This window comes from Lycorma delicatula, chromosome 5 (assembly GCF_047948215.1).
Source record: "Lycorma delicatula isolate Av1 chromosome 5, ASM4794821v1, whole genome shotgun sequence".
In the NCBI taxonomy this organism is placed as follows: domain Eukaryota; kingdom Metazoa; phylum Arthropoda; class Insecta; order Hemiptera; family Fulgoridae; genus Lycorma; species Lycorma delicatula.
In genome coordinates this window covers 65,256,733-65,280,329 of record NC_134459.1, presented here as the reverse complement: position 1 = coordinate 65,280,329, position 23,597 = coordinate 65,256,733, and the positions used below count along the sequence as shown (strand labels likewise).

Sequence of the window (23,597 nt, the reverse complement as noted above, 5' to 3'; positions counted from 1 at the left end):
CATCTAAACTGCTTATTAGTGAAGTAGAGAAAAAATTCTTCAGTGCAGTAAAAAATTTATCAATTAAAAACTGTTGCTTTTAAAACCACAAACTACATATACATTTAATAAATAGTAGGCAAAATAGACTTTGGTAACTGCAAAGTACACCGGTTATCTGCAAACAATGGGCAGATTTGACTAACCATTTAACTCCAGAGATCAGAAAACACACCCAACACCAAACAAAATATTGTATATATAAAATAAAAAGTAGTGTTTAAGGGTTAATATTTTACAAATGTACTGACATATTTCTATAAAAGTGCATATAAAAATTAACCTAATTTTATAAAGAAGCTTTTCCAAGATTTAGGCTTCTTAATCACCTTTACAAATGTTTTCCCCCTATATTTGTATTTGATATGTTTTTTGTGAATCTAAAAAAAAAGTACATTTTTTTAGAGCTCTGATGCTGAAGTTCTTACTTTTATTGAAAACTTTTAAATGGACCAAATTGTTTCAAAATTTTGTTTTATTCCTAAAAACCCCCCGATTCAAAATTAATAAAAAAGGTTTGTTTAAAATAAAATTTGGCTGAAAAAGCAGTATTTTTTTAGAATGTTTAATTTATAACTTTTTAAAAATAAATAATCAGATGTTTGATGTCGTTGCTGGAGAAGAACTGGTGTACACTATAAAAACAAAAGTGTACAGATAAATAATTAATAAATATAATTATAATAATTGGAATGTAGAATATTAAAAAAAAATTATTGAAATTTTTTGTAGTACTCATAAAAATCTATAACGTTGAAGAGAATTTAAAGCAGATTAAAAAGTAAAAAAAATACATAGAATAATATCCACAAACAAAAACTGTATTTGAAATAAGAAACACATGCATTAACTGAGATTAAAATTAGCTTGCTTGTTTATTTGTCTAATCGTAATACCACATATGATATACTAGTTTCAGCTGGTTGGTTAATGTGACTAAATATAATAAGACTTTTTTAATTATATTTATCTGTGGTTTATATTAGTTATTCCAAGGAATAATTCCAAGGAATTAGTCATTCCCTTAATTTTGACAATAAAAAACAAAAATAAAGAAAAGAAAAATTGTTATTTTCCCATTTGTTTGTTCTTTAATGTGCCATGTTGATAAATGGATTAAAATCCATTTGAAGACTTTTAAGGGAAAATCATTCATTGCCTTTACAGAGATTTTTTTTATAACCTCCATAAGTGATTGTATTTTCTATAAAAACAATTTTCAGTTTGTGATTTTGCCACATTCAATTATGGTGTAGGTCGCTTCACTTGGTACAATTATTTGTAGAATAAAACAGGTGAAATTTTCAATTTCTAATCAAATTTGTTTAGTTCATTATTCTCAAATACAATGAAGTACCAGAACTACATCTCATGTAATGTATGTTACAAAACAAAATTACACTTCACTTTTCAAAACAAATATATCTTCAACCTGAAGAAGCCTTTTTTTCATTATTCTATCAAAAAAATCTTTCTACAACACACATTCTTCAACAAACTCATAAATAATACATTGACAATACTATTTTATTGTTACAAAATAATACAAGACAATTAGAATAATTTTACAACATACATAAGAAAAATACAGTAAATTAAAATGTATAGCTAATACAAACTTAACAGACAAATAGATTTTCTTGACCTCATTATCACAAAAATTTAACAAACAATAACAAACACACACCAGAAAAATCTATAAAAAATTAACAATGACAGACAATCTCATTCATATCACACTAAACCACCCAACCTCATGTAAACTACCTTCTATTAGAAGTATGATCAATAAACTATTCAATTCACTCATGTCAGAGAGTAATTCAACATTAGCACATAGAAAGAAACAAATATAACAGCTAACTCCTATACCAATAAATAAAAAATAAGATAAAAATAAATTACATTAACATATATAAACACAAATACTCAATGTAAAGAGCTCACAAACTTCATAAATCTGAAGTGTGGTCTTCTGAACAAGGAACAGAACAAATCATTATACACAAAACACAATAACTAAACAAGCATAATGTCTCTGGAATACATAAAAAATTCAACTTCTTTAATCGCACAATGTTCTGCACTGATACATGGGATGCAATTCAGAGATACAATAAGTATTCCGTAGTAACACAGTCAACATTCACCAACCACCTCATAACAGACAACAGTCCTCTAGCTTGACAACAACTTTGGTATTCTAGATGTATACAAAAAATTACCACATCTTAAATGTATAAACATAACAATATAACAACTCAGATGCTATGGACTCCTTTACCCCAATCGTGTTAACCTATTCTTAACCTGTTTACCTATCTCAAAATAGCCACCAGTAGTAATGTAAGCTGATGATGTCTTTCTTTTTCCTGTTTAGCCTCTGGTAACTACCGTTTAGATAATTCAGAGGATGATATGTAATGAGTTTAGTCTTGTACATTCTCAATTCGACCATTCCTGAGATGTATGGCTAATTGAAACCCAACCACCAAAGAACACCGGTATCCACGATCTATTATTCAAATCTGTGTAAAAATAACTGGCTTTACTAGGACTTGAACGCTGGAACTCTCGGCTTCCAAATCAGTTGATTTGGGAAGACGTGTTCACCACTAGACCAACCCGGTGGGTTAAGCTGATGATGTCTGGGTGGGAACAGCAACATCAGTAACTGAAAACAATTGCAAAAGTAAGAGAAAACAATGATGATCATTTTTTTAAATGTATTTGTTAAATTTGGTTAAACTTTTCAAAAGTTTATAATTTTAAATAAAAAGATCAAATGTAACAAACTAATTGATTTCTAAATTCATGGAAATGTGCTTATACAACTTCTTTCAAGGAATTGTACAATTCCCATATGTTTTTATATATTTATTTATTTTTATATTTAAACATATATACTACATATGTTTTTTTATGGCATACTTTTGAACTGGCTAAGAAATTTCTTTAGTATGTGGTTAAATAGTATATTTCACCAGTATTGTTTTTGTTTAATTTAGAGTGGCATTTATGGATTTTATATTTCTTGAACATGTTGAGTTAGTTGCTTTTATGAGATGTACAAAAAATATAACTATATAGCTTCCGGTTAAAACTACAGTTATGTTTCGGAGTTAAAGCACTAAGCTATATTATTACCACTCAAGTAATGTGTACCATTGCAAGTTCTGTGTCAATACCGCATACTTTATTACTTGTAAGATTCAGAGAAAGGTGCCTGACAAAACACAAAAATTTTTATTAAGAGCATAATGCAGACTTCATAAAATTTTGAAAAATCTGTTAAAATAATTGTCTGGTTTAATTACACCTTGCAGGAGCAAGACGCAAAGACGTTTCCCAAAAGGGAGCATTTAGATTTATTTAGCGTTTTATTAAAAAAAAATAATAAATCATCCAAACAATTAAATGTAAAAAACCTATTATCTGTGATGTCTAATTGAAGAGAATAACGTAATAAATTATCCCTTATTTTCCCAGTAAATCAGTTATTGTATGAAACCTAACAAAAATATTGCGAGTTCTAACTCTCAACTATTTCAGTATAAGACAATTACAATCACAGAAACAGCCTCGGTAATTATGGATTTTAACCTTTCCCTCTACAAGGGCTTCTTTCAAATGTTTACAATTTTCGCCGGTAGGCGCAGTGTGCAAAACCTATAAAAAAGGCAATTTTCGCTCGTGAAGTTGGTGTTACTGCATACACGACGGTGAACTGTGTTCCTGATAGAAATTTGTGTGTACACCTTAATTTTGAATTAAAATGACTGAACTAAATCCTGAAAGTTACGTTCAATCTAATGAAATGAAAATGCCTGTTGTAGGGTTGGGCACATGGCAGGTGAATATGATCTATGTCGTAATTATTTATTATTTTCATTATATTTTAATGGCAGTATTGAAAGTTTTTTTGACTATACATAATTTAATAGATTTCGCGACAAACAGCGCCTTACGTAATTTACCCAGTAAATGAAATTCACGTAATTTTGATATTTTTTACTGTAAAATAAGTTTACTATTTAGACGTATGAAATATGTTTAAAAATATTTGATTGAAATAATACATTTGATTTTACTAGTTAAGTAGTTTTTTTTTTTTAGAAAAAGATAAAGGTTGTGTACACACATAATTTTACGCTAATTTTAAGTTAATGTTTCTTATTAAAGGTGTGCATCTTGTACTCTGTTTCCGCAAATAAATGTACTGATTTAACATATAATAATGAAACATAAAACAGTTTTTTTATTTTAATGTTAATTATTTGTTAAAAATTTAACAAATTTTTTTTCAGTATAAATTCCGAGATTTACATTAATTTAAAGATTTTTTAGGTGCAACTTCACGGCTTTTTTTTCTAATTATTTACTGATAATACAATAATTTAGTACCTGTTGTAATTGTCCATTTTGTTGATGAACTATTGATATATATACATATATATATATATATATATACATACATATATATATATATATACATTTTTTTTAAATTATTACATAAGTATGTTGAATTATGTAGTGCAATTGTTGATCACTGGAACAATTGATTTTTTTTCAGGCAACAGAAGAACAAATTGAAACTGCATTAAATATAGCAATAGATGCTGGTTATAGACATATTGATACTGCATTTGTATATATGAATGAACCTGCAATTGGTAAAGCCCTGAAAAAATTTTTTGACTGCGGTAAAATAAAACGAGAAGAATTATTTATTGTTACCAAGGTACTAATATATAATTATTAGAGTTTACTTAGATATCTGTAAATAAAGCACAAAATTTTGAAAGTGATGACTTTTTGATTTGAAAATTGAACCAAAAAATTAATTCAAGCAAGTATTATTTTTATATATAAACATTCTGTATCCATGATATTTTTTGAATATAGTGGAGCAATGATTACTAGAATAACTGTTGTTCTCACAATAAATTATAACATTGGTTTTTTCTAATGTTTATTTTATCCTTTCTGAAACATAGTTCAAGCTGTGAGATATGTTAATCAGATTACATAAATCAAATTATATCAAGCACCTAAGTTTTAGAAAGATATGTAGTATTTTTTTATTTATTTTTCAGTTACCTAATATTGCTAATGATGCTAAGTACGTTGAGGAATATTTAAAACGTTCATTATCATCCTTGCAGCTGGATTATGTAGATTTATATCTAATTCATCATCCTGTTGGTCTTGTAAATGGAGATGATTTGTTACCACGACATGAAAATGGCAAAGTTAAAATTGATGTGAATACGGATCATGTTGCTATTTGGAAGGTAGGTGTCTATATATTTTTGAGAATGTTTTCAGAGAAAAAAAGATCTGCTTCTAATTTGTTTATTTTCAGGAACTTTATACATATTTATTTCCTTCAAGTAAGTAGTGAATATTTCTCTGAAGTGTTTTATAAAAGGTTTAGATTTAAAATTGTGACAGAGATGTCTAAGAAAGTATATTCTACTCTGCTACATAAATATTTTATCTGTAACAGTTAAGTGATGTAGTAAAATGTGTTTTTTATAAAAGGTTCAGATTTAAAATTGTGACAGAGATGTCTAAGAAAGTATATTTTACTCTGCTACATAAATATTTTATCTGTAACACTTAAGTGATGTAGTAAAATGTGTTTTTTATAAAAGGTTCAGATTTAAAATTGTGACAGAGATGTCTAAGAAAGTATATTTTACTCTGCTACATAAATATTTTATCTGTAACACTTAAGTAATGTAGTAAAATGTGTTTGTTACAGATTTAATTATACCACCCATTATCTCTACCCATTATCATTATACAAGGAGCTTGATGTTTTTTCTTCGTTAACAGTACAGTGATATTAGTGACACAAACGACATTAATATGACTGTTGTGATATTAATTTTTAATACCTAAAAAGAAGTAGTGCAAATAGTTGTGAGACTGTTACTAAACAAACATTTTATAAAAATTTTTACGTTAATTGTATATTTAATAAAATGACACTTTTAACCTGTTAATAAATTGCTGTTTTTAACCTCTTCAATGAAATTAATAGTTAACCTTGTCTTCCACATGGAATATCCATTGAAAATATAATTTGAGTATACTTTTTGGTTTATAAGCCATTTTTTTCTTTTTAGTCTATAAAATTTAGACTAAATTTTCTTGAAACCTTATAAGATAATAAACCATCAAAGTTAATGTACAAAAGGTATATTATACCTTTGAAAAATAATACTTATTTCTTACATTTGGCTCAAAGAAATACTGTTTAAAATTTCTTCTTCAAACTAAATTGTACAATGTATAGATTTTTAAGATAAATTTTTAAAAGGACTGGAAAAACTTGTATTATGCTCCAGGTGTATTCTACTATACCATTAAACACTCTACACCTAGCTTTGTATTAGTACAATGAGGACATTATAAAAAAATAAATAATTAATAAAATATAATTTTCTCTTATTTACTGCCAATCTCAAGATAGCATGCATCTTGTGCCAGGCTTAGTAAGAAAAATGAGAAGCGAGTTGTTTCCTGTTGCTTATTTTATTGAAGGATATTTTAAATCTTTTTTCTTAAATATAATTTTTATAGTCTTTTTAATACAAAGAATTGTCTGGTTATACTGTTCTTTGTCTTCAGGCTATGGAAGCACAAGTTAATGCAAGTAGAACTAAATCAATTGGTTTGTCAAATTTTAATATAAAACAAATAGAAAAAATCTTAAAATCAGCACGTATACCACCAGCTAATATCCAAGTGGAGTTACATGTTTACTGTCAACAGAAAGAATTACGTGATTTTTGTAATAAAAATAATATTACAGTATGTGCTTATGCGCCACTTGGGTCTCCCAACCTTACACAATTCACTGAGGTTCTTGGTGGAGATTCCAGCAGGTCAGTTTACTATATTGCATGGTTATATATAGCATGACTTATCGCATGATACATTAATCCTTAAAACATAATCAACTACTAAAGCTTTTAAATGACATCTTCCTTATTACTGCATTTGTGTTTTAGGTAAAATATTTTTTTTTCATTTTTAAGAGGTTTTAGGTGGTTTTAAAGTGGTAAAGGCATTATTTATTTTCCTGAAAAATAAAGGTAACTTTTTTATTAGCTATTGAAATAGACTTAACATTAATCTTTATAGTGTAACAACTTGTTTGACCTTTAACATGTTTGCTGACATATTCAGTAAAGTATACATAAAATTTATGTTTTTTCATCTGTTTTCAAACTGCACGATATTAGATTGATTTTAGAACTTTAGTCTGTTGGTATTGCATCACATGTTAACAGGAATTGCTGTTGCTAATACAAGTATATAATCTGATTATCCCTTCTAGTGCTAGATTAATGATTTGGCAATAGAATATTTTAAGTTGTTTATTCTCTTTTAATTACTATCTGGATTTTCTCATAATCTACCTTTTCTTAGTTTGAAAATTTTAGAGAAAGCTATCAATCTTTTCCTAAAATATTTCTTAAATGTTTTTTAACCAGCATTAATTTTTGATAATATTATTCTTTACTCAAAACTATAGCTTAAATCCCAATAGCTGAATAAATTACAATAAAATAAAATGTAAAGAATAATTATATTGTAATGCTTTTGTCATAAAATGGTGAGAAAACATAAAAATACTGCAATGATTGGTTTAATTCATTTGTGATGGCTGCCACCAGCAAGCTGTTAAAAATAAAGAATGCCTATTGAAAATATTTCCCAACTTAAGTTACTTAGAAGGATTTCTGCAGTGAATTTATTTATATCTGAGGATTTATAAATGTACCGAACATTAATTCAAAACAAAATTACACTTTTCATTTTAAAACAAAGAATATGCAACTTGGTAGCTGTTTTATTTCAACATCCTAGCAAAACTGTTTTCTATGATGCATACTATTTTCTATGACAAATTGTAAGTTTACAATAACATGTTACTGTACCAAGGGACATAAGACAATTGGAATAACTTTTAATACATAAACAAAATACAATACAGATTAAATTTCACAGCTGGTAATAGTAAACAAGCAAATTTCCTTATGTCACCATCATAAATATTAAGCAATAATAATACTTAATGTGTTTTCAAAATCTGCTGAAAACTAACATTGACAGTTTCTCAAATCATCCAAGTATCATATAAACTGTTTTATGGATGACATTAATATACATACACACATATTATATGATATTAACATTCATTAACTAAATATACCAAAAAACTAGTTTTAACAAATAAGATGTCTGGATGCAATGCTTCTTAGGACAACAAAGCCAATAATTACAGAGAAGTCAATCTCCAAACAAACACAGTGCCCCTGGAATATATAAATTGAACTGCATTAACTGCACAATGTTCTACATTGGTGAATGGAATGAAAGATACAATGAACAATTAAAAGTTTGTCATAACATCATAGTCAACATTTGTCAAACAGCTTGTAGATGTAAATACAAAATCCACCGACATTGACAACAAGCTTGATTGTACAAATAAAGGACCACATCTCAATATCTCTAACATTATAAAAAAAAATGATAGAAATAGTTTAAATTCAGCATACTTGTATCACAATCTAAATACTTGTTTTCCTAACTCAAAAATACTCCCAATTAATATCAACTGAAGCCTGGATGGGAACAACAATGAGTTATTGAAAATAAGAATTTTGATGCGAGTTTTTTTTTTAAAACCAATGTATTTATAGAGTGTTTTATATTATTTTATATTTCACTGTTGGCAGTCATGGATTAAAGCATAACATTTTAATCCCATGGTTGACTTGCAGTCATGTTAATTGTTGAAACGAATGGATTCAGTAACAAAGGATGGATATTGAATTCACTTTTGGTTTTTGTGCTAATTAAATAAGTGTTCCTCACTTTCAAGAGGTTTCAAAAGGAGAGATTTTAAATGTAGCAATTTTAATTTCTTTTGTTTTAGAATTCCAAAACTAAGCCCATTATTGGATCCTGTAGTTCTACGTATAGCAGAAGCTCATGAAAAAACACCAGCTCAAGTTTTACTCAGACATCTTTTACAGCTTGGTCTTGCTGTAATACCTAAAAGTGCGAACCCTGATCGTATTCGACAAAATTTTCAGGTATTTATACAAATAATATTTTTAAATTTGATCTGCGTATGTATATTTTTTTAATATAAAAAAGTTGTATTAATGAATATGGTTTGGAATATTAAGGATTATCATTATTAAACTGTAATTTTTATTTTATAGGTATTTGATTTCCAGCTTACTGAAAATGATATGTCTGAATTAAATGCACTTGATAAAGGAAAAGATGGTAAAATGTTTACAATTGGGCTGTTAAATGGGATTGAGCTGCATCCTGAATATCCTGGCTAAGAAGATAAAATCAATAAAAAACAATACAATAAAATCAATAAAAAAACCTTTTATTAGTCATTTTATTTTTTAAGAAATTTTTTTTTAAGTTATTCACATACTATAACATATTCAAGTCATTACTTGACTCTAATACATTTTACTAATTAATAGCATATGACAGAAATACTTGTTACATTTTCTTATTTAATAAGAATATGTACATTATATATTTTTAATATGCCATTTAGGTAATCTGTGAATCTCATTAGGCTATTTTTTATACATACTAATTATGTATTAATTTGTAAAAATATTTGTACATTTTTTATAGTGAAAAATTAAACGTCTGAAATATACATTCTTAAAATAAAAAGACATTTAATATTTTTGTATTCCTCTTTACTACCCAGGCTGTTTATGATAATCTAGTTTTCAGAACATATTTCAGCCAGTGCTTTTTCTATGGAAGTGTATCAATTAAAACATATGTTGTTATGAATGAAGCAAAAAAGTATTTTTTTTAATTTTTATCAAAAACTGTGTAGTAGACTGAAGGTTGTAATGTCACAATTACAAAAATCTGATAACTCATCCTTACAGTTATATAACTTATTGGTCTTACCAGTGCACATTTTTTATGGCTTATTTGTTACATAACCATAACCTAACATGAGGTGACTTAATGTTACTCAAGTTAAAGGCTTTTTGGAAAGTTCTCAGCTTGGGAAAGAAAATACAAGATTTTTCAGAATTTTTTATTGACTGAAGAAAAGTATGGTATTACTTTTGATTGTGGGATTGGGGGAGGAAAGTGAATCTCCTGTACGTTCTGAAGTATGAGTACAAAGATATCATTCACTAAAAATGTAATTCCTTTTATGTATGCTTATGTATAAAATTTTATGTATGTTGAAAATCTCCAAAACTACTATATCAGTTTCACTGAAATTTAGATACGTTGTGCATAGGACAATTTGATGAAGATTGGTTGTGTTAATCTTGAGTTATGTGCAATTTAAATTTGACAACAGAAAACATATCTCAATCTGAGGCTATGTTGACGGTGTTGTGGTGTATTTTTCATATGCACTTGTGCAGCGAGTTGGTGGTGAGTGAGTAAGTAACTTGATGCTTGTATGTAGAGTCTACTTGTTAACACGTTCATTGCTGTTCCAGTTCGTGTTGCTAGGAAAGGTTATTCAGTCAAGTGCGATGTTATAATTGCTTGCCTTGATGGTAATGTGTTTCCCATCCCCAGGATGTGGAACATATCTTAGCAATAGTGCAACTTCAGTCACCAGGCACAGGAACACAGTTGATATAATGCTATTTATTGAATCAAGTTGTACTTTTCGGTGTTGTTTACGAATCTGTTTTTAGGTTAGTTTTGCCATATTTTTACGTAGTTCGTGTCACTGGGTCTGGAGTAGCACTGCACCAGAGACTGGAACCGCACTAATAATTATGGGCATAATCAAAATCCATTTGTAAATAAATTCATTTTTTTAATACCTTTTCTTTATCTTTACCTTTTAATACTTTAATTAAAATAACTTTCCTTTATTTTTAATTAATAATATTAAAATAATATATAACAGTTCAAATAAGTAAATAAAAGTAAAAATAATTTTAGTATATTTAATTTATAATAAATAATCCTACTGTTTGTTGTTAATTTAATTCTGTTCTACTATTCTTTCAATAATTTATTAAATACATTCCAAAAATATCATATTAATAATTCAAGAATTAAAAAACCAAAAAAAATGTGCAGAAAGTCATTAAAAAATGAAGTAATATAAAAATTAATGCTAGACAGTAAAATTCATTAACATCTTATTAATATTCTAACGAAACAGCTTTTTAAATTTTTTACAGTTTAAATAGAGGTATGGTACGAATTAAAACACTCCAGATAATAACCTGGATTGCCATTGCACTCTTGGCAGAAAGATCTCACCTTACGTGCTTTTCTTTTTACTTCTTTGCTACTCATTGACTCTGCAGATTCTGATAGCAACTGCGGCATGTTTTTCTTTTTTTTTTCACCACAGACCTTCAGGTTTTACAAATGTATGACAAAGTCTCTTGCCTACTCCACATTCTATAACAATTGTTTTTGGTTTATTTACCAAACTATTTGCTAACACCCTCCTAAATTCTGTTATTGTCATTTTTTTGTTGTTACCTGGTATCATTTTATAAATGATCCAGGCATTTAACAACTGCAGCTTCAAAGATTAATTCAAATTCAACCTTTTGGTTTCTTCACCGGTTCACCTTTTCTGAGTCAACTAATTTTGTGTCATGGAAATACACTGTTGTCATCATCAATACAGGTTGTTTGTCTTGCCATTTTATGACTTTAATTATTTTCTTCTAGACCGAAGATTTCCCCACGTTTTAATTTCAATCACATTATTTTTTTGGGGACTTCTTTTCTATTACTTCACAAGGTACCGCAGTATGCAATTTTAGTTTTTAATAATTTCTCTGTCAGAGATATACAAGAGTAAAAATTGTCAGCATACTAGGTCGCTGACAATTATAAATAACTGACAAAATAGCATAAATAAGCAATTATGCTATTTATTAATCAGAACCATAAACATTTTTTTTACCATTAGGCCTTAACCAGATACTGATTATCATTCAAACAAATAATCTTGACAACAAACAGGAAATAACCAAATTATTTGGCATTTATAAGCTACAAATAAATTTAAATTAAATAGTTGATGCATTCTTACCCCGGAAGTAGGAATCACAACTAAGTAATGTGTCATAATCACAATACGTTTCGTACCATTGGTGACCAGAAGGTAAATATTTACAAAAAAAAAAAAACCCTTAAAATATCTTATTTGTTGCTATAACATTTTATAGAATAATTGAAAAAATCACATTAAAAAAAAGCAGCCGCACTGAGGTAAGTTTTCAGTCAAACCGAGCTGCATTAAACGCAAGGTAGGTTCCAAGAACTGGAACAGCAGTTGGTAAAATACAATTAAAATAATTCCACAGCAAACGTGTTAATCATACGTATGTAGACCGTATTCTGAAAATTAGTGCGTTTCTGATTATGAAATAGTGAGGGCATATCAGAAACAAAAAGTTGGTCTTGCACAGAAGATTTTTTATTTTTCTATGTAGTTATTTTAAATGCAGTTTGATATAAAATAAGTGGTTTGACCTCATCATTTAAAGTGAATTCACTTCACTTTAAATTCAATTAATATTTACTTATAATTTATATATATAATATAGTCTGCCTTAGAGTAGAAAAAAACAAATGGAACATAAGGAAAAATAATGCAAACTTTTAACTATAGTTTATTTTCATCATCTTCAAAATATTGTGGAATTTAATTCATTTTTTAATCTAATTCTCAATTTGTCAATTTTTATAAATGGAAATTAAATTTTGGTTTAGATTATATTTTACTACTCATACACATATAACCACCATACCAACCCCATTACCCCAGACCAAACTAGTGAATGGACAACCCAGTGGGGAAACAGGTCTATGAGGTGTGATCAAAAAATACGGTGAATGAATTTTTATAGCGGCAACTGCCAACCCTATATCCATATGCTGTAATTTGTCCAATAGCATGATCAACTGAGACAGGCAGGGACAAGTTGTAACATGTTCGAGCTTGCCAGTCAACTGCCAGAGCCGCTAGAGTGAGGTTGTGTTTATCGTGTCTGTCGCGCAACATGGATTTTTGAACAATGCATTAACATTAAGTTTTTGTTTTAAGTTGCATAAGAGTGCCAAAGAAGCTCACAAAATGTTTGAATCGGTGTACGGCAATAATGTGGTAACTTTGAAGACTGTGTACCAGTGGTATGACCGATTTAAAAACAGAAATGAGTCTGTTAAGACGAGCAGCATGCGGGACGTCCAGTAACCTCAAAAACAGTTGAAAAAGTGGAAACAATGGTTCGTTCATACAGGCGAATGACTATTTGAGAGCTATCGGAAGACCTTAACATCTCATATGGATCCGTTCAAAGCATTTTAACTAATGCATTGCAAATGAGACGAGTGAGTGCAAAATTTGTTCCCAGACTTTTGAGTGATGAACAGAAGGAAAATCATGTGTCAATTCGCACGGAGTTGAAGGGTTGTCTTCATGCAGATCCGGACTTCATGGCCAAAATTGTAACTGCAGATGAAATTTAGGTCTATGGCTATGACCCTGAGACCAAAATGCAGAGTTCCCAATGGAAAACCAGTTTATCTCCTCGCCCTAAAAAGGCAAGTCAGTCAAAATCCAACATCAAGGTCATGCTCGTTGTTTTTTCGATAGTGAGGGCATAGTGCGATCAGAATTTGTTCCAAGGGGAACAACTGTAAACTCTGAATTTTATAAGGGTGTACTGCAATGTTTGCGAAACGACGTATGAAGATAGCGACCAGAAAAATGGATCAATGGCTTCCTTCTTCACCATGACAATGCGCTGTGTCACACCTCGCTTCTCATTTGCGAGTTTTTGGCCGAAAAAAGTGTTCCTGTCTGTCCACATCCGCCATACTCACCGGATTTAGCACCATGCGACTTTTGGCTCTTCCCAAAAATTAAAACTGCTTAAAGGAAAACGTTTTGACACCATTGCTGACATTGAGAGGGCCACGAGCGAGCAGCTGAAAGCCCTTCCGAAAGATGCCTCCAGTCATGGAGTCAACGTTGGGATAAGTGCATTGTTAGCCAAGGGCAGTACTTTGAAGGAGATTAAATCGAATTCTATGTAACCTTATTACTTTTTTTAATAAAAAATTATTCACCGTATTTTTTAATCACACCTCGTATATGTTACATTGAAGTCCTTGAGATATAATGTTAACCAGGCATATATCTAATTTTTGGAAATACTAATTCCTTTAATCATATTGTATAAATTATTATGAAGAAATTTGTTACATTACTAATTTGGAGAGTTAATAAGGTATCACCCACCCAAAAGATAACAATAGTCTACTGTCAATGAATTATTAACCCTATGTAACTAAGGTAACTAAGTTTATTACTTATAGCTTTTGCATCACATACATTTATCAATACAAATTATTTTAGACTTCCTTTTTTTAAGCATCTTTAAGAGTTTTGCCTGAATGCAGGTAATTAGCAGTGATGAAAATATGTGAAGCCAGCTGTGTAACACTTTGAATAAATACTTAAATAAATTAATTGCTTTAAAGTTAAGAGCTTCTTTAATGTCATTAAGTAGTTACCTGATTCTTCACAATAATTTTTTTTTTAAATACGAGTAATTAAAATTGACAGATTTTAATTATTATCTGTCACTAAAGTAAAACTGATTATGCTGTTGTCAAAATTTATTGTTAGACAATATAACAATTATTATGGTATCATATTTGAATATTTTTTTAAATTAATTATATTACTACTTCCTTATGCCAATCATTGCGTTCGAATTTTCATTACTGTTTTGTATTTTATTTTTTCATATATCAGGAATTTAAATTTGTTACTACTATTTCTAGTCGGCAGTAACAAATTTAAATAAAATTTTGTTGACCTGTATTTTATTTTTTAAATAAAATATTAACTTGTATTTTGTTTGAAATAGATGATTATTATTCTATAATGTGATCTGTATAATCAGATTTTTGTAAATTATATTTCAATTTGTTAATGTTGAAAGTATTTTTTACATTTTTTATTTGTCATTCCTGCGTAAAATGTTATACAATATGTTCTCTGCACTCATTTTATAGTTAACTTTGTTTAGAAATTAGAATTAAATTTGTTGTTACTTAATGTTTTGTAGTCACTTTAAAAAACAATTTTATTATTAAATTTTTTTTCTCTCAGCAGGTAGCATTATGAAACGCCCTGTATATATATATATATATATATATATATATACAGGACGTTTCATAATGCTCTTAGGAGTTACAAAAATTCAGTACAAAAAAAAGTATTTCACTTACCTAAATGAAAGTTGTACGAGGTGATGCAGGGACTCAACAGTTTTTGTTAAAATCTATGAATGTTCAATATGTGCCTCTCTGGTGACACGGCACACATCAACACGAAAGTCTAGCTCTTGCCAAACACGTTCTAACATGTCATTTTTGATAGAGTTGATTGCATTGATTATGAGATCCATTAGCTCAGCGATATTGTGAGGCATTAGTGGGATAAACACCTTATCTTTCACATATCCCCAGACAAAGAAATCACATGGCGTGAGGTCTGGTGATCTTGGTGGCCACAGCATAATGTGTTGGTCTTCTTCAGATGCATGTCCTATCCGGCGCCGAGGTAATGTAGTATTAAGGTACTGTCGAACCTCTTTATGAAAATGGGCAGGACAGCCATCTTGCTGGAAAATGAAGTTGTTGAGTAGCTGAGGCATAACCCATAATTGTAACATGTCCAGGTATATCATGCCGGTTACTGTCGTTTCCATAAAAAAGAACGGCCCATACACTGCCTCACGAGAGATCGCACAAAAAACGTTTACTTTCGGAGAATCCCGAATGTGTTCCACATAAGCGTGTGGGTTTTCAGTTCCCCAAACTCACACGTTATGACGCTTTACTTTGCCGCTAATATGGAAAGTAGCTTCATCGCTGAAAATTATCTTGTTTAGAAAACCTTCATCTAACAACATCTTTTCCTGTAACTGTAAACAAAAATCGAGCCTACATGTTTTATCTCCATCAGAAAGACGCTGGATTAATTGAACATGGTACAGTTTGCATAATAAAATGTTTATGGAAAACTCTCCACACTTTTGTTTTCGGAATTCCTAATTCTCTGCCTGCAACCGTAGTCGATTTTGGCGGGCTGTGAATGAAACTTGCACGCACACGTTCGACATTGACTTCTGAGGTTGATGGACGACCAGTTCATTTTCATTTGCACAAGCAACCGGTTTCACTGAATTGTTTATACCATGCACGAATTGAATTGTCACTTGGTGCTGCTTATGAAATTTCAACTGAAATGCATGTTGCACAGAAATTACTGACTGATAAGTGAAATTCTAACACACAAAACGACTTCTCGCTTCCCGTGGTAGCCATTCTCTCTACTGTCGACACCTAGCGAGCAAATGGTTTACTAACTGCCTAGTATATGTGGAAAAAACTATTTTAAGTACTCTTTCGTACAGTACTTGTTTTATTCTTATGAGTGAAATAGTTTTTTTTTAATGAATTTTCGAAACTCCGAAGAACTTTATGAAACTGATATTTAAGTACAGAAACAGCTTTATATTGCATATCTGAGAGGTATTAGGAGGCAGAAAAAAATGGGCTTCTACAGGGTTAAAAAAGTCTGCATTATGGTGGGTGTTTTTTGTCAGACATCTTGGATCTTCCATATTGAATTAAACTTAATAACAAATTAAACGGCTATATCAGCTGATATTAACTTTAAATATTACAATATTTATTTTAAATAAATGTTTTCGATCGTAAATTATTACTGAAATAAATTATGAAAGCATTCCATTCTATAATAAATGTTAAAAATGCTTCCCCTCTACAGCTTGGCAGTGTGCTATGTAGTATCTGTTTATATATATATCACTTTACTTGCTATAGCACTTATTATTACAACGGGAAATTATATAGATTGGTCAAAAAAGAAATTGGTCATTAAAAAACATGTGTAAAATACACTTAAAAGGTTAAAAATAATTTTAGGACGTTCTCAGAATCAATTTGACAACTTCAAATATCAGCTTTGATGGTGATATGTAAGATTATGTGAAAGTCATAGTTTCAATTAAAAATCTTATGTTTTTGCCAATTTTTTCATATGCGTGATAAATTGCATTCAAAATTATTTTTTGCCTTTTAGTGAATTTCATTTACAAGTGATATTTTAAAGATTTTTTTTACATATTTTTCATTTTCTACTTTTTAATCTTCATAAGTTTATACTTTATAGCTGTGCTAATGCACAGGTTTGAGCATATTTAGCAAAAGATCAGATCGGTACATTTTACGGTTGGTGAGTAAAATCAAAACATAGGCCTAAACGATTTAATTTCTGGATACCCAATGTGTACCAATGCATTAAAAAGTTAGCCCTCGACTTGCTTATACATTCACTGTTTGAATCATGTAAATCAGACAAGCGGTTGCCGAAATATTACAGTGGCACCCTTCCTCTCCAATTTCTGAGCGGCATCCCAGGAGCACTTGAAAATATTATCATCTAACAAGAATCACTGGAAGTGATTTGAGATACTGTTAAGTAGGGGTAGAAAAAGTTTTCAGCGTGCTAGGACCGACCGTTTTTGAGATATTTACAATTTTCATTTGAAAATTTGGATCCGGTTAAAAAATACTAAATTTTCCCAAAACTTTGGTTGCTACTGTACAGAATTTCTAGTAGCAACTGTATACCCTAATATACATGATATTAATTTTAACATGTTATTAATTTTATAAACAAGTGAGATATATATTATCATTTAGCTCCAGTCAGTTATAATAGATAGAGCCCTACGTTTTGGTAAAATTATGTATTTCAAACGTGTGCAGATTTTAGAGCCAATCTTACTGAAACAGGCTAGGTTATCTTACACAAAGTTAATATGCATGTAACTGAGGTTGCATAAGTTCAAGGGGCATTTTTTTCACTTGGCAACTTTGGGGGCATCTTAGCGTCTTGAAAATGTTGCTAAAATGTATTATCAGGAGCAAACCTGTATGCAAAATTTTTGAGCAAATGTGCTTCAGAATTCGACTAAAAGGTTCCTTACCATGATTCTCACATACATAGTCCAAGAGGTAGTTAAGACTGGTAAAAAAAGAAAGTCCAAAAAAAAAATCAATTTTTGTCTGGCCTATATTTGTAGACAGGTACACTTCCTAGTTTTCTAAAAAAATGTAAAAAAGGGGGTTTTGGCTGAAATAGAATTCAAATCTTTAATGGGATACTTTACAAAAAATTTTTGTTATGTACATATGTATAAAAATTATGATCTGTAAAGCTTTGTAGTATACTATATTAAAATAAAGTATGCTAATCAGGGAACATTTTGCAAATCTTGACATTTCATGCTTCCTCTTAACAAAAATGTATAATTTTTACCAGTGAATGTATAATTTTACCAGTGAAAATTCCAGGTCTATGTACATAATGCATATCAGCTTGTAGTATTAATGCCATCTAATCTTGGTTAAATTTGGTCAAAGGGGTGGTGGCAAGAACTTTATATAAATTTTAAGTAAAAGTTTTGTTAACTGTATTTTGTTAATTATATAAGTATAATATATAATATAAGTATATGTATTTTGTTATTTGAAATCCTGCTCTGACTAATTTTTATAACATTTTAAAAACTACATATAATTCCTGCAATGATCTATAAAACAAATATTGTAGTCACAGATTTTAATGACAATTATGCATTCATTAACTAACAAATACTAAAATGTCATCTTAAATTATACAAAGCTGAATAATAACTGTCTTCAGTTTTAATGCATATGTCTTACACAAAAATTTATATAGAAATTCCACAATAGTATTAGTTGTTATAGTACAGTAGAAGTCCGATAATCCGGCACGTTCGGGACCGGCTCGGTGTCAGACTACCGAAAATTCCGGTCTATCGAGTGGTAATTATAAGAACAATTAGGTTAATAATTAAACTACAAATACAGTTGCAAATACATACAACAAAGTTTATTTTACATTTCATATAATGTATGTACACGTACTGTAAAACATATTTCACTTAGATTTAAAAAAGTCACGAATGTCTTTTTGTTTTCTTGACTTTTGGCGTTTAGTATAAAATTTATTTCTAATGATATGGAAGTCTCCAGTTACATCAAGTCTTCGAATTTCATGCTGAAACTTAAAAGTTTCTGAGCCAACCATCAGAATAATTACTTACATTCACTTTCAGCAACTCCTAAATCTTGGCCGAATTTCTTTGCCTTTTCAACAATCATTGGCTCTGTTACCGGCTTTCCTTCAGAACGTACTGCACTAAACCATTTGAACAATACATTATCTAGCTGTTCCAGTTTTGTTTTTTTTAATGTTTGTCTAGAAGCCAATTTTTCAGTTGTTACCGATTGAGAAACAAACTTCATTAGTTCATCTTTTTGTTTTTTAATGCCATAAATAGTTGATGAGCCAATATTAAACTCTTACATTAAAACATTTCTATTCTCGCCTTTTTCTAGGCTTTTGATGATTTCTAGTTTCTGATTGAGAGTCAGTGTTACGTGTTTTCGTTTCTCTCCTTTTGAACTCGAAGGCTTAGGTTTTGAAACATTGTCACTGTACAGTTTCAAAAGTTACGTTTACTGCTATGTGAAAGGATACAAAACAACAACGCACAAAAAAATGGCGAAGACGCTTTGTGATTGATTAACGAAGCTGCACTGCACCTGAATTTGTTGCGACAGCTGAGACTAGCCGGCCACTAATTGTTTCCGAACAATACCGAGCGCTTCCGGATGATCCCGAACTACCCCGAAAAGCTCTCGAGCGTTTTTATTTGCTTTAAAGACACACTTTTGGAGAAAACCAAAATTTTTACAATTTTCCGGAGCGATGCCGGACTAATGGACTTCTACTGTATTACCAAATTGCTACCTACCAAAAATAAAACAATTTATATTAATAATAAAAACTTTATTTTAACAGCTTATAAATATCATCTGTTATTATCTTTATAAATAATACAATAAATAAATAGAAGAAAAAATCCTTAAAATTATTTATTGGCTAAATAAATTTATAAATAAGCAAAAAAGCAAACTAATAAAATATAAATTCGATTAAAAGTAAGGTTTGACCGAGATGCAGTATAATGAAAAAAAAAAGAACATATTAAATAACTGCTTATAATAATTAGAATACATACACATAAAATTACTTTAAAATACATTTATAAATGTATATTATTACATTATATGGTAATGAACAGGCAACACGTTATATAGAAATGTACTAGCATAAATGTGAGCTTGTGTAATTTATAAAATTTATTAATATGTGATTCATACATATACACAGTACCATCCTGTGGCATATTCATTAGGTAGTATATACGTATTTAATATCAAAACTTATTTTTGATAAAGATAGAAATTAAAATCATTAATATATAAATACATTAAATAATGAATAATTAAACTTAAAGCTATGACTGCGAGTGAAAAACAATGACTTTTATACAATATATGTTACAATAACTATAATCAATGAAAATACAATTATCACTGTTTAATGTAGTTCGGAATTTACAAAAATAATTCTTTTTTCCAGTATTTTAGTATAATACATCAAAATTACCACATAAAAATTAATATTTAAAAACTTTTCCTAGTGGTAATATAAAAAGGCATCACAGTTTCATAACAAATAACATTTGATTCAATTAAAATTGTTATTTGTTATTGGCATAAGTATTTTCTTCTTTTTATTAGGAAAAATAATATCATCAGCACCATGAGAAGAATGGGCTTTTATTTTGAAATCTCTGCGTAAAAGTATCGCTGAAAGAACGAAAACGTGATGTTGTTCCTACATGTCCTTTTGACCTGTAACACAAAAATGTTAATAATGAACATGTAACACAAAAATGTTAATAATGAACATAATACACAAAAATGTTAATAATGAACATAATACACAAACAATACAATTAACTGTCAGGAATTAATGATGATATCATCATTGATATCATGATATCATAAAGGATTGGACTACATTTAAAGAATAATAATTATAATTTAACATCTGTAACCATTCTAAATTTTGTTGGTTACGAACGATATATATATATTATGTCATAAAGAAAAAAGTTTCAATATTTTCAAAAGTAAGTAATATTCATTTGGCTTAGCTGATATTAAAAACAGAGAATAGGCAATAGTATTATATTATTTTAATAGTTAAATAAATGTAATTAGTTTGATAAGAAATTGTATTACATAACTTTGTTTTTTGATGTATGACATGGTCTGGATAGCCAGACGGTGATGTCATCGTGGACTGGTGAGTGCATATACTTTCTCAGAAAAAAGTGTGTACGTGCATAAAATATGAACGAGCGTCTGGCGGGGGAAGCCAGACTGACATTCTTTGTTTCGGGGCTAGTGTGAATTTAGCAGTCATGGAGTGTAGATGTGTTTTGAATTGGCTCGCACTTAAGTGGTGATGTGTTCTTTGTTCGATGAGACAGGACAGTGAGACGTATATGAAGAGAAAAATTAATGATATGATTCGAAATATATGATTCCATATAATTCTGATATAAATAATATGTTTAACTAATGTTAAAAAAATTATTTTCTAGTATTGTTAATGTTAATTACTTTATTTTATATTTTTTTTAAATATGACAGACGAGTAGTGTGGTAATGTGTTTTCTATGATTCCATATATATGATTCAAAATAATTTTGATATGCTTAATATGTTCAATTTATGTTAAAAAATTATTTTTCGTATTGTTAATGTTAATAATTTTTTTTAATTTTAATAATATACATGTGATCAGACTACATAGCCCTAGTACATTTTTTCATTGTTCCCCCCTTAATTTGAATTGTTTTGTGATTGTGAGCTTTTATTTTATATTGATTCTACAATGAGCTTTTCAAATTAAATTTTCTTTTTTTTTAATTTGGATCACACATTGCAGGTTGATGAAACTAGTCAAATTTGTGATATAACATGAACATATCAGTACAATTCAAATGGTTAGTGTTGGTTTTAGATATTTAGTTATAATATCAGATTGCTTGTGACTTTCAGCAAACACTAACCATTTATACCATATATACAACACATCTTAATACACTTGAATGGTATGAATTAAAAAAAATTAAAAATAACTCTTGGTGTTAGCAACAGTGTACTATATAGGCAGACAAAATTCAAATTAATGCAATTTTCCAATCACCTGCAAATACGGTATAAGAATGTTCAACTTAACTTAAAAAAGCAGCTCTGTCACTGAAGATTGTGACGAGCAAAAATAGTATTCATTTTAAAAATATGTTGCATTTATTAAATTTGGTTTAAAAAATTTATAATTTTAATCATTGCTGACAGTTGAATGTTATGGATGAAACAATTGCAAATTTCTAACTTTCTCATTTAGGTCAAATGCATATATTTTAACAAACACAATCTTATGAAAAAAACTCTTCCCTAAGTTATAAAAAAACCTAATAAATTTACAAAAGAAAACTGCATAATAAACGGCTTAACATGAGTCATATCTTAGAAATTTAAAATTAATACAATGAGTGTTAATGACTCATTCAAAAAAATGGATTAAAAATTCCAGTCCAGAAATATTAATTTCCTAGTTTTGAAAATTAAAGATTCCAGAATTCTTAATTGAATACTCAAAAAAATTTAACAAATAGTGAGAAGGAATTCTCAAACAAAAAGTCATTTTACTTTTTTTAAATGTTTCTAAAATTTTAAATTTCTAAATTTTTCTAAACTGATTATGGTAATTCTCCTATACTGACTTCAATATAGCCATACTACTAGTTGCCTGTTCTCTATACAATACTAAAACTGATCTTGACAAATTAGAAAAAATATCAAGAATGCTGAAAATGTTATTTTGAATTAAACCATCATGGAAATAGCATGAATAATTGGGATTTCATTCTGAAGTTGCCACTGGCTAATACAACTATCCAGGTGGATGCTTTTTCAAAATAGTTCAAAAGAATGTTTCCAATAACTTGACAAAAGTGTGCAGCTGCCAAAGGAAATTTACTCTAAAACTTTTACATACAAGCGACTTTTTGAAAAATAAACAGAATTTTCCTCGCACAATAAATAAAAGAGTTATCTACTCCAGATTTTCTAAATCTAACTAACTTGATACAGTTATTCCACTTATTTAAAGTATTCTTTGCTTTCTAGGTAGCTAATCTTGTATTTAATATATAGATTAATTTTATTTTAAAATAAATATCAAAGAAACTTACCTTTCTACAACAACAGCTGGCATCTGTACTAACTGAACAGGACTCTTGCCATCCTTTAAAGCTTGAGTTAAATTTAGTATCTGACCTCTCATAACACTCATTTGTTTTTCAAATAAGTGTCTATCAAAACCTTTGTCTTGCTGTAAAAAGAACCAAAGATAAATGGTAAATAAAAATGTTCACTATAAATATTACTATCCTATTAAAAATAATTACTCA

At 29.1% G+C, this 23,597-nt stretch overlaps 2 protein-coding genes across 5 annotated transcripts in view; one reads left to right on the top strand and one right to left on the bottom strand.

Moving 5' to 3' along the window:
- Positions 1-3,730: 3,730 nt before the first annotated feature.
- On the top strand, positions 3,731-9,757 carry LOC142325043 (1,5-anhydro-D-fructose reductase-like). Its single transcript, XM_075366315.1, has 6 exons — positions 3,731-3,892; positions 4,613-4,780; positions 5,136-5,333; positions 6,679-6,935; positions 8,999-9,158; positions 9,291-9,757. The coding sequence occupies exons 1-6, from the start codon at positions 3,815-3,817 to the stop codon at positions 9,417-9,419; spliced, it is 990 nt and encodes a 329-aa protein (XP_075222430.1). The 5' UTR covers positions 3,731-3,814; the 3' UTR covers positions 9,420-9,757.
- Positions 9,758-20,246: 10,489 nt separating this feature from the next.
- The window catches only part of Pi4KIIalpha (phosphatidylinositol 4-kinase II alpha), a 41,256-nt gene continuing 37,905 nt past the window's right edge, over positions 20,247-23,597 (bottom strand). For all 4 annotated transcript variants that reach the window (XM_075366314.1, XM_075366312.1, XM_075366313.1 and 1 more), the window contains 2 exons: positions 23,379-23,518; positions 20,247-20,961 (listed from right to left, as the gene is read on the bottom strand). In XM_075366314.1, the coding sequence (XP_075222429.1) occupies positions 20,862-20,961; positions 23,379-23,518 (240 nt within the window). In that variant the 3' untranslated portion in view covers positions 20,247-20,861. The remainder of the gene's footprint in view (positions 20,962-23,378; positions 23,519-23,597) is intronic.

Coding starts and splice junctions, on each gene's coding strand:
- LOC142325043 (XM_075366315.1), top strand. CDS start 3,815: ATGACTGAACTAAATCCTGAAAGTTACGTTCAATCTAATGAAATGAAA. Junction 4,781..5,135: donor AATTATTTATTGTTACCAAG/GTACTAATATAT, acceptor TTTATTTTTCAG/TTACCTAATATTGCTAATGA. Junction 9,159..9,290: donor GTATTCGACAAAATTTTCAG/GTATTTATACAA, acceptor TTTATTTTATAG/GTATTTGATTTCCAGCTTAC.